This window comes from Guillardia theta (genome assembly GCF_000315625.1).
Source record: "Guillardia theta CCMP2712 unplaced genomic scaffold GUITHscaffold_156, whole genome shotgun sequence".
NCBI lineage: Eukaryota > Cryptophyceae > Pyrenomonadales > Geminigeraceae > Guillardia > Guillardia theta.
The window spans coordinates 46713-57928 of record NW_005434518.1 but is presented as its reverse complement, the minus strand read 5'-3'; the positions used below and the strand labels follow the sequence as shown (position 1 = coordinate 57928).

The following is an 11216-nucleotide window of genomic DNA, read 5'->3' as shown; positions in this document are numbered from 1 at the left end:
CTTCAACTCCTCTCATCAAGTCACTCGTATGCCCTCAAGTTGGTACGTCCACAGACATAGACTTCAGGCACAATGGCCTTGATCAGCAGGAGGAGGAGACAGTCTACTGCCCGCACTCTTCCAGGCTGAGGAGGACGCTAAAGGTGAGGATACTTGCGGGGAGAGGTTGAGCATACTCAAGGCCCTGAGCAGGAGGTCATCGAACGAGAGAAGGATACGGTAGCTACCTTGGGGCAAGCAGCACCTGGTCTGTACTGGAAAAGAGCTATGGCTGCGCTCGACGAGCTGGTCGAGGGAGATTGAAGCAAGGAGAGCGATGCTTGCCACGTCCTGCTCCTGCCTTTCCTGTTCCTCTCTTCTTAGCCATGGAGCAGGGCTCAGGGGCCCTGCACTTTCTCGCGTTGGGTCTGGGAGTGTGCAGTCATTTCCCGCTGCGAAGATTCATGTTATTTTTGAGTTTGAAATTATTTTTGAAACATGTTATCGTGAGGTCTTAATGAAACATCACAAGTGATCTGAGGTGCATGAATACTAACCCACAACATAAACGTCCTCAATTCTATGATCTAACGACGGAGGCAATAACTAAGAAAGATGGACAACAAGACGTGTAAATCTTTCATTACATACCCATTTCACTTGATAATCGTCTGTATGTGAAGTAAGCATGTGTTGAAATACTCAGTCGTTAGATATGAGCAATGAAAACTTAGACAAGCATGTAAGTTAAACCATCTGATATCAAACATCTTCAATCTCATCTGACTATCTTGCTCCCCAGCCATGTTTCTCCATGGTTTGTGGGAGGCGCAGGACCCCTGTACCCCTGTACCCCTGACTCGAGCCTTGTTTGTGGGAATTGGAGGTGGGTGGGTCCGAGAGGCCTTCATAAGATGGCGGTCGGGGCGGTGGGCAAACAAAAATGCCCGTGACGAAGTTCAGGAACGAACAAGAGTTCATCATGTGCGTCATGGACAAGCACATGCGCAGCTTGCAAGGAGCCAGCTGTAGGATCAAGTCCCTCGCTGGCAGGCTCATCTTGTCTTCCGTGAGGGGCTGTTACACCATGGTCTCCAGTGGGATGCGCAATGGGGAGGCGAGGGCGATAGAGGACGTGGAGGAAACACGCTACCACCTGTACTTTAGCATGATGCTTTCGATCAACAACGACAACAGCTGCTATGACACGAACTCCTCCATCTTAGTCTCTGAGCTGTCCGCTATGCTCGCTCCCATCGTCCCTCAGGACCTCATTCCGCCCATCGTGGCGTGCGCGGCCGTGCTGGTTGGATGCCTAGCGAGCGAGTATATGCAGGAAGAAGCTCCTATCGTTGTGATGCGCCGACGGTGCAGGAGCACCGGCCTGTCCATGCTCAACGACCTTCAGCTCGACGGCCTCAACGCCGTCTTCCCTGCCCTGGTGTTGTGCTACTACATCTACAGGTCAGCCAGCGAGGACAGGGGTTGGTGGTACCACCTGCTTGACCTGGACATGGATGATGAGCAGCTTGCCTCTATCCGAGATGAGGCTGCCGACTACCTCGCAGACCGCGTCCTTGCCGACGTCATCCAGGACAAAGGAGCGTTCTTGGCCTGCCCGGCCCTTGTCTTGACCGGCGAGGAGGAGCTGCGCATGCACTTGTACAGGAGGAAGGTGCTAGTGCCCAAGTACATGAGGCTGTTCTCGTGGGCAAGCGCCGAGTACCAGGACATGATGCGCCAGATGCTCGACCTCATTGCAGAGAGGGGCTTCAGGGAGGCCGTCCAAAACGGTTGCCAGTGCCCATGGAGGGAGCTGTTTCGGAGGGCGGAGTTCCTGGGCCTGTGGGAGGCAGAAGGGGTGGGGCTGAGCACCGGGGTGCTTGCAGACATGCTGCAGTTGCTGCCCGACGACGACGTGCCCTTCTCGGCCATGTTCTCCCTCATCCTCCGAGACGCCGTCGGGGACCTGAGGCCCAGTCTCCGCCGCACTTCCCTGCATGTTGATGTCTTCCTTAGCTTTCTGGATTTCATCAGACTCTGCAATCACACCAGCGTGTCTTACGAGAATTTTGCTGCCAGAGTCAAGCTTTGTGTGCGTCCTCGCCTCGACTACGCCCCACACCTTCTGGCCGACATGTCCAACAGCGGTCTCACCATTCTTACCCGGAGGCGCCGGAAGGCGATGCACAAGGTGAGCAGGGAGTTGATGCTTGGCTATGCGATGCTTGCGAGCACCATCTCGGACAACTACAGCCGCATCTTGCCAAGGGACCGATGGCTCGTTGGCGGTGAGGAGCAAGTAAAGGCTGTGCGGAGGCAAGCGTCCGAGCACATCGTGAAGCTGCTGGGGAGGGTGGGGGTGTAGATGAGCAAGAAGGCCTGTGAATCGGAGTTTTCTTTGTCTGAGTCGATTACGACAATAAAGTATACTCACGAAGTTTTGACTTTCCTCTTTGCATTGCACTTTCCCTTTTATTGATCTTTCGATTTCAATTCTCCTGCTTCATCAAAAGCAAGTCCTTGTGGTTGTTTTTATCTTGCTGGCACCTTTGTAGGTGTCTTTTCACATCTGCGTATCAATTTCTATGACTTTACATGCACGGACCAGATGCTGTTTCCTGGCTGGTGTTGTTGAACACTGATCATTCGATCTACTCCAACGTCTTCAACTCCTCTCATCATGTCAAAGGTGATCCTTCAAGGCAAGTTGGTAGAATCTCGTGATCCCACCTGTCGTCGATCACCCGCTGTTGCTGCCGCTGTTGCCATGTCCGAGTTGTGCATCCGGTATGAGCTTTATCTCTCCACCAACACCTTGGATTACCCCTACTCACTCATCTACCGTCTACCACCCCTCCCTGCATACCGATCGGAAGACTTTTGCACCGTGATAAAGCTCCTTTTGAAATTCTGCTTCAAGATTTGAAACGAGTTAGTTCGGCTCTTTGATGACAAAAAAAAGAAATGCCGAAGAAACAACGAGCTCCGACTGCCAGATGTACCCGTCCATTCTCCTATCAAAATCCACCCCTCCTTCCCTCCCTTCGTCCATGAAGCTCAAAAATGAATACGACGTTCCAATTCTGCTTGTTATCAAATAGAAATTTCAAATCCTATGATAGAAGTTCGTGAGGCTTCATATTATTGGCTAAAATGTACCTTGTACGGAGTGACACCAGCACCGAGGGGTGCACTTTCTTGAAACATGTAGTAAATATACTCCAAATTTTGTCTGTAAATATCAAATGTTAGGCAGAAGGTTGGTTCGGGTTTCGGTGGTCATCGCCTCTAGGTCCGAAAACTATTTTAAAATTAAAACATTATCAGTTTCCCCCACATCGACGGGAATACGGGGGTGGGTACTTCATCATAGCCACAGGGGTTGATAATTTCTTGTTGCAGTGATTTTGTGGGGTGACAATATGGAAAAATTGGGGTAGGGGTGAACAAACATCCTAGCCAGGGTGGGGTTATGATCTGCACAAGAGGAGTGTTGTGGAGTAACTTAGGGGTGGGGTAGTAACTCCTTGAATGTGGGGGTGAGGGTGTCCCGACACTGCTCAGGTGGGTGTGGGGTCCTCTAATCGATGCTAAAAGGGTGGGGTATATCAGGTATTAGGACCGGGTGGACTATTTATTGCCGGGGGTGTGATTTACACGGTTGAAGCGGGGGCAGGTGCTCCGGCGCTCGGCAGTAAAGCAGCGAAGAAATGTGGGGTAGCGAGTGAGTATGGGGAGGAAGTGGAGAAAAATGCAGAAGAGAAAGGAGAACATTACAAAGAGGAAGCGGGTGATTGATGATGAATAATCCTAGCTCAGACTTGTGTGATGCACAGCTGAATCTTGCTCTGGTTGACAGGTTTACAAGCTTCTCGTAGACTAGATTATGTTCTCCAACTGAAGTATCGCCGCGTTGAAGGATCGAAGGAGCGCCATTGTGAAGAATGGATGAGGAAAATCAAGATCAGGTTATCTTCACCAAAGCAGAAAAGATCAATCTATGGAACTTCCTGAAATATGACCTGAGCAAGTACAAAGATGAAGGCAAGGAGGTATGAACTGAAGTGATACCTGGCCCCGTGTAACTGGTTCTCGGAAACAGAGGATAGCATGGTACATGTACGACTGGGCAAATCAATCGATCGCGTCAGCAGCGTTTGCTGTGCTTCTTCCTGTCTTCCTGAACAACATAGCCGCCGACGAAGCTTACAAAGGCTCCCTCACCGTCCCTTGTCCAGATGTTTGTACTTTGCAGGTGATCACTGTAGCTTTCCTTGCTCCCATCATTTTCTCTCTGTGCACCGACCTCTCTCCTCCCTCTGTCACCTTTGCTTTCTCCTCCCTCGATCGTGCTCTCCCTCGGCTCTCGCACGTCCTCTCTCCTCACTTGTGCACAAAAGGGTGGCTGTCCGGGGACGAAATACCCCTGCAAGGCTTGCGTAGTGGGTGAGGGAGTCTTCCAGTGGAACCCCAAGGCAGCATCGATCACTCCAATCGTCCCCAAGACTGTTGACTTCATGTTCCCTGTCGGGCCCTTCGAGTTTGCTATGAAGGTCACGTCGCTCAGCGTTGCCCTGCAAGCGTTTCTCTACATCACCTGTGGCCCGATGGGCGACTACGGCACGCATAGGAAGAAGGTGGGAAAGGGAGAGAGGGGTTTCAAAAGGGGGTCGAGGAAAGGGGGGAGGGGGGAGGGGGGGAGCTGACAGAGGTGCACTTGATGGATCTCGGTGAAGTGTGGTGGGGTGAGAGGGGAGAAGGAGAGGAAGGTAGAGAGGGGAGAATAATCTTGGGAGACAGGGTCTTGTTATCTCGACTGTGCTATGCTGCATCTGCCTATTCTTGTACCTCGCCATCACGAAACCCTCAATGTACGTCTATGCTGGAATCCTGACCATCCTGATGAACGGCTTCTACGGCCTCGGCACAGTCTTCTACAACTCGGTAACCTCTTCTCGCTCGTTTCTTGATACCATATGTTCTACCTCTTTTCTCCTCCTTTCCTCTCCTCGCTGCTGTCGCCCTCTCCCTTTCCCTTGCTCACTGCTCTCTCGTGACAGTTCCTCCCGCTCTTGGCATCGGAGCACAAGGACTACAAGGCTTCCAACGGCGACTTGCGACTGTGGCAGCGAATTCAAAACGCCATGAGTGGGATCGGAGTAGTCATCGGGTACGTGGCAGGAATTATCACGTGCGTGGTATGCGCAATGATCGCCCTGGGGCTGACGAAGAAGGACGGGTCTTCGTTCCTACCCGGTGAGGAGAAGACGAGGGGCGAGGAGGGGGAGGGGAGGGGAGAGGAGAGGAGAGGGAGGCAGCGAGGAGGGAGGAGGAATCGTGCTCAGGGTGGAGGGAGAAGACAAGGGAGATGTGAGAGGAGAAGGTGATGGTGACGAGGTTTGCAGGATTTGGATACAGGATAGGCACACGGGCAGCACTTGCCTTCTGCGGGGGCTGGTTTATGCTGTTTTCCTTATGGACCTTCAAGTATATGCGTGAATATCCTGGAAAAGATCTCCCAGCAGGTGATGAAAGCATGTTTGTGCTGCATGCTTGTTTGCATGGCTTGTTGAAGCAAGTTATGAAAGTTGTGAAAGCTCGATGAGCATTGCTGCTTCATGCAAACTCTGACGGTGTGACAACAGGAGAACGATTGATTTTCAAGGGATGGATCAACACTTATCGAACTCTCCGAGGTTTGTGTGCTGGACTCTCTCGATTGATGGGTCTCACTTGATGCTTACAGAGATCATGAAATACCCGGAAACTGCTAAGTTCGCTCTGGCATGGTAAGGAGCGAGTGAAGAGCGGGGAGGGGGAGGGGTTGAAATCCATGCGGCATGAAAGAGAGAGTGGTGATGTTCACGAACAGGTTCGTCTACTCCGACGCTTGCTCAACGCTCTCAACAGGTGAGTCATGAGGAGCAGGAGAAGACGAGAACGAGTGACTGAATGTATTCCCCTCAGTCGGAGTGCTTGCTGGGACCAACATCTTGTGTATGAACGCGACCCAAATCTTGTACGTTGTCATCGAAGTCCACGTAGTGGCAATCTTTGGATGCTACTTTTTCTTCTGGTTGGAAGGTGAGTCGAGGAGCAGGAGCAGGAGGAGGAGGAGCACATAGCGAGAGGGTAGAGCAACAGTCTGTGTGTGTGTGTTGGGGGGGGGGGGGGGGGGGGGGGGGGGGGCCCCCGGAAAAAAAAGACGTTGAAGGAGAGAGTGAATGGAGAGAGACTGAAAGCATTCGGTTGACTTGGAGGGCGCAGGACACTTCAAGATTCCCGTCAAGTACGTGCTGATGATGCTGGTCCTTATCAATGTCTTCATCAGCGCATGGGGAATGTCAGGATTTTTTGAGGTCAACGAAAAAATTCTGCCCTGCCCCACTTCTCTGCTCTCTTCCTCTTTCTCTGCTCTCCGCTCCTCTCCTCTCCGCTCCTCTTCTCTCCGCTCCTCTCCTCTCCTCTCCTCTCCTCTATCATCTCGCCTCTTCTATCATCTCTTGCAGTTCACCATTCCTTCGCTCTTCTGTTTCTCACTGGCTGGCAGTCATCGCAAGTTGGCATGCGTCACGTGTGGGAGCTTTTCTGGCCTTTTGGCTTCTTCTACGGCCTTTTAATCGGGTAAGGGAGAAGGAGGCAGTCAGCAAAGGGATGGTAGGCAAGTAGAGATAGGGAGGGGAGGGGAGGGGAGGGAGAAGGGGACAGGAAGGAAAGAAGGAGGAACTTACATGCTCTTGCAGCGCTCTTCACGGGTACTCAAGGGCCACATGGGCGGATTTATCACCTCCGGGCAAGGAGAGCGAATTCTTTGCTTTCTACGCCATCACGGATAAGGTGAGATGATGTCACCTGATATCAACATGACTGATCTTGCTCCTTTCCTCTCGTTCTTTCTCGTCCTTCCCCCCTCCTCCCTTCTCTTCTCTTCTCCTCCTCTCCACTCCTCTCTCCTCTCCTCCCCTCTCCTCTCCTCTCTCAGGGATCATCATGGCTGGGTCCTCTCGTCTGCGCTGAGATCTACAACAAGACAAGTCCGTCTTGCCTCGCTCTCATTCTTCCCTTGACGAGTTCTCAACAGACTCCATCTGCGCTGCCTTCTTTTTTCTCTGCGGAATGAGCATCCTGGGAATCATCCTAATCTTCTGGGTCGATCATGAGAAAGGTATCGTCCTCACGCTTCCGATTGTTTCTCCTGCTCCTCCGCCTCCCATCTATCCTCTTGTCTCCTCCTACATCATGTTTACCCTCCTCCATCCTCCTCCCATGTCTTCCTTCCTCTCCTGCTACTTCCCCCATCCCCTCCTCGACTTGTGCCCTTCTGAGCTCGTGGCAGGCATGTCGGACGTCGGTCGTGTGCCCGAGCGAGAGGCCCACATGTTCGAGGAAGTGACGCTGGCGAGTATCGAGAAGATCACTGTCATGGACCTGCCGCAAGGGCATGTGGTGGAGCTTGCTGAGGTGAGAAGGGGGAAGATGGAGAAAGGAGAGAATGAGAAACGCAGGGAGAAGGAGAGGGAGGGACAAGAAGAGGGAGGGACAAGGAGAGGGAGAGGGAGGGACAAGGAGAGGGAGGGAGAAGGAAGGAAGCATCTTGACATATGGATCAGATGGACGGAAAGGACTCTAGTGGGACGGATTCACCCGTGAACTCTTAACAGACCAGCCTGATGAATGTAATATATCCTCCTCGGTGGCTATGAGGACCTATGGCGCCGTAGGAGGAAGGGAAGGGTCGGAGAATGAAAGATTTTTGTATCGTGAATGAAGGATTTTGGTATCTTTAACCAGAACACTGTCAAATGAATCTAACACACTTGATGCCTGGGCTCTTCACTTCAAATTTCTCATCCAGTCCTGTCTTGCGTCAACTTTTCCTTTCTCGAACCTTTCTTGGCCGATCAACTGCGTCACGGGTCAAGCAGGATCAGAGACAGCATGCACTTAGTTGCTCCTCCTCCCCTCCCACCCATTCTTCATCTTCCATGCTTCCCTCCCTCCTGTCTCCACCGTCTCCTCCCTCCCCTTTGTTTCCCTTCCACGTCATTCTTTCGTCCTCTCCTCCCTCCTCACTCTCCTTCATTCCCGCTTACCTTAATGGCCGTCCTCCTCTGCAGCTTGTTGGTGGCCGTCAGCCCGCCATTCTGCGGGGTCCAGGCGTCCGGTCCCTGACCCATCTGCCCGTCGAGGAGAGTGACGTTGAACAACTTCTCAAGGTCGCCGAGTCCTCCTTTCTTCCCTTCTGCTGCCAGCGAGTCGAACACGACCTTCCTCGCCCGAGCATCGTTGATCAGCTGCTGGTATGGCAGGTCGATCCCCTCGCTCCTGGCCCATTTCTCCAGCTCGCCCTTGTTGACCTGTACGTAGGCGACCGAACGGTCGACGTCTCCACCGGCATACACGAGGATTCCTCCAGCCAGCGCGTCCACGAAGACGGAGTTGTTGAACTTCATCTCCATGTGCTCGATGGCAACATACTCTCCTCCCTTGAGCTTCACCAGGTTCTTCTTCCTGTCAACGATCTTGAGCGAACCGTCGGGGGTCCACTCTCCGATGTCTCCGGTAGCGAAGTATCCACCAGGAAGATACGCCTCCTTCGTCTCCTTGGGCATCTTGTAGTAGCCCGAGGTCACCACGTTGCCGCCGATGAGGACCTCTCCGCGTCCAAGGCAAGGCTCTCCGTTGGCGTTGAGGACGTCGGTCGTCCTGTAGGGGACTCCGTTGCTGTCCATGATGTACTCGGTGTTGTCCTCCGTCCTGGCGTCAATGAGCTTCACTTGCAGTGAGGAGAGCGGCATGCCCACAACCCCCACGCGCGTGTCGCCGATGAACTGGACAGTTCCTCCTCCGCAGGTCTCCGTGAGGCCGTACCCTTGGATGATGGGGCAGATGGCGGCAGAGCAGAAGGACTGCACCTCCTCGTCGATGGGTCCTCCTCCACTGATGGCGATCTTGAGCCTGCCTCCGGTGATCTTCTTAATCTTGGAGAAGACGAGCAGGTCGAAGAGCGGCGTGCTGATGCCCCACTTCATCGCTGCTACCTTAGTCTTGACGGCATAAGAGAACAGGGCAGCCTTGAGCCCTCCCGCTGCCTTCGCCTTCGCCTCTGCTCCCTTCTTGATGATGTCCCAGATCTTGGGCACCGCAGCCATCAGCGTCGGCTTGAACTCCTCCAGCGCTCCCAGCGGTTCGCTGCCGCTGTTGGTGAGCGTACGCGGGTCGCAGTAGCCGAGGGCAGCGCCGATGGCCAGCTGAGAGTTCTCGGCGGCGAGCTCGAGGATGTGAGCAAGAGGAAGGAAAGCGGCATAGACCTCGCGCCCGGGCTTGATGTGGGGGAGGAAGTGGTGAACGAGTCCAGCCACCATGGCGAGAAGAGCCTTGTGGGTGATCAACACTCCCTTGGGCTTGCCCGTGGAGCCAGAGGTGTACATGATGACGGCCATGCTGTTGGGGGTGGGAGCGACCGACTCGCGGGGCTGGTTCTTGCCCATCTCAATAATCTCGTCCATGGAGAAGACTTTGACCCTGTCGTGCTTCAGCTTGTTGAGACGATCCTTGGGCGCGACCTTGTCCTCAGTGTAGATGATATTCTTCAGGGTTGGCATCTCCCCTGCCTTGTCCGCCAGCGCCTTCACGTTCATGCGGTTGCAAAGGAGAGTTGTCGACCCACACTCGTTCACCGCAGCGATCACTGCATCAATCCCGAGAGTCGCGTAGACTGTGGTGCAGACCAAGGACTGAGAGAAGCAGCCGTGGGAAGCGATCATCCAATCAGCGCAGGTGTTCTCGTAGATGGTGAAGGTGCATGGAGCATGAACCTGCACCATCGCATCAGCCTCATATCGGAGAGCAGCAGAGGATCAGCAGGACCTTCTCGAAGTCGTCAACGTCCCTGCCGTCAAGTGTCAGTCAGCCCCAGGAAGCAGCGAGCAAGAGGCACTCACGGGTGTGAGACCATGCCCAAGTCGCGGAGAGCGCTTCCTGAATGACGTGCAATCAGAGCGACAACTTCTCAGACAGAGAGGAACAGCATCGCATGCATTGTGTGAGCTACAAACAGCCATGGCCATGGCACGGAGGCGAAAGAGGCAGCAACGAAGGGGCAGGGGAGCGTTCAGCAGGGAGATCTCACCGAAAGCTTTCACTTTGTCGGCGAATTCAGAATACGTTATCCACGAGGTCTCGCCGAAGATCTCCGGAGGAAAACGCTGCCCCTTAGCGCTGCACAACTGCGAGTGAGAGGGAAAAACGCAGCACAAGAAGCATTACGGATCTCCCTTGTCGGCCTTGCCCAGGAACGCGCGGGTGCCAAGGCAGGGTCGATCGGCGTATCTCTTGACAACATACTGGTGCAGGTCGAACAAGGTGAAGACGTTGTCCTCCGGGAACCTGAACGGGACGAGCAGAGTCATTCAATGATAGACCCCATCTACAGGAACTCACGGAGAGCAGGTCAGGTCAGAGTATCCTGCCCGTGTTCTTGGCGTGTCTGATTCGTTGGAGATGGCTCGGACCTGGAGGCTGCGGTGAGTGGAGGAAGCTCAAGGCGGGAGGAAGCGGAGCTGTAGCCCCGACCCCTTCATACCACTAAGAAAAACCCATGAACCACATCTATCATCTCTTCACTCGTCACATTGATTGAGCCTTTTGTATTCTGCTCTTGTCTGACATCATTATTGCCTCACTGGCTCCTACAAACCATTTTCCATCTTCCTCTCCTCAATGGAGTTGCTGCTCAGGAAGCGGCATATCACCCATAGCACATTGCTTCGAAGCTTCTAAAATCCTCAGTATTTCTAAAGGAGAGAAGAACGTCGCACTCCTCTATCGCATTGTTCATCTTATCAAAACAAAAACTCCGCAGTAGCATCAACAACATCCTCGCGGACACAGAAAGTCTTGTAGGGTCGGCCATCAAACTATCCTACGTGTCACAGACATGCTCGCTTCCCAGCATAGCGCTTGCAACAGGGGCTCTTGAGAGCATGCTCACCTTGGGCCTGGACTTCATCATTCTGAGGATCATAAAAAGAGGACCCATGCTCATCAGCCATGCTGCGACGTCCAGCGCCCGCAGCACTAGGCAAACCATTGACGCGGCTCCCGCCATCTTGCCTTGTCCTGTCCTTTGCACCCCTACCCCCAAGATAAAGCAACCCCTACCCACCCCATCTTAATCAGATTGATAGTTTGCGTCTGTGGATAAGGACCCCCAAAACTACTAGTGAATTTAA

At 53.4% G+C, this 11216-nt stretch overlaps 3 protein-coding genes across 3 annotated transcripts; 2 read left to right on the top strand and 1 right to left on the bottom strand.

Moving 5' to 3' along the window:
• Positions 1 to 961: 961 nt before the first annotated feature.
• Positions 962 to 2347, top strand: GUITHDRAFT_119744 (hypothetical protein; the record flags this gene model as incomplete). The annotated part of the gene is made up of 1 exon (XM_005820997.1): positions 962 to 2347. One exon carries the CDS (start codon positions 962 to 964, stop codon positions 2345 to 2347), a length of 1386 nt encoding a protein of 461 aa, XP_005821054.1.
• Positions 2348 to 3926: 1579 nt separating this feature from the next.
• Positions 3927 to 7640, top strand: GUITHDRAFT_147474 (hypothetical protein; the record flags this gene model as incomplete). Its single annotated transcript, XM_005820996.1, has 17 exons — positions 3927 to 4034; positions 4085 to 4237; positions 4383 to 4619; positions 4783 to 4926; positions 5043 to 5238; positions 5388 to 5507; positions 5628 to 5678; positions 5729 to 5771; positions 5855 to 5892; positions 5950 to 6066; positions 6250 to 6341; positions 6533 to 6606; positions 6726 to 6819; positions 6965 to 7016; positions 7064 to 7147; positions 7319 to 7443; positions 7593 to 7640. 17 exons carry the CDS (start codon positions 3927 to 3929, stop codon positions 7638 to 7640), a joined length of 1776 nt encoding a protein of 591 aa, XP_005821053.1.
• A 93-nt stretch (positions 7641 to 7733) lies between these two features.
• GUITHDRAFT_98179 (hypothetical protein) lies at positions 7734 to 11105 on the bottom strand. Its single transcript, XM_005820995.1, has 8 exons — positions 10976 to 11105; positions 10426 to 10496; positions 10252 to 10371; positions 10115 to 10203; positions 9927 to 9963; positions 9853 to 9874; positions 8076 to 9800; positions 7734 to 7887 (listed from the first exon to the last, which is right to left on the bottom strand). The coding sequence occupies exons 1-8, from the start codon at positions 11090 to 11092 to the stop codon at positions 7816 to 7818; spliced, it is 2253 nt and encodes a 750-aa protein (XP_005821052.1). The 5' UTR covers positions 11093 to 11105; the 3' UTR covers positions 7734 to 7815.
• Between the last annotated feature and the right edge of the window lie 111 nt (positions 11106 to 11216).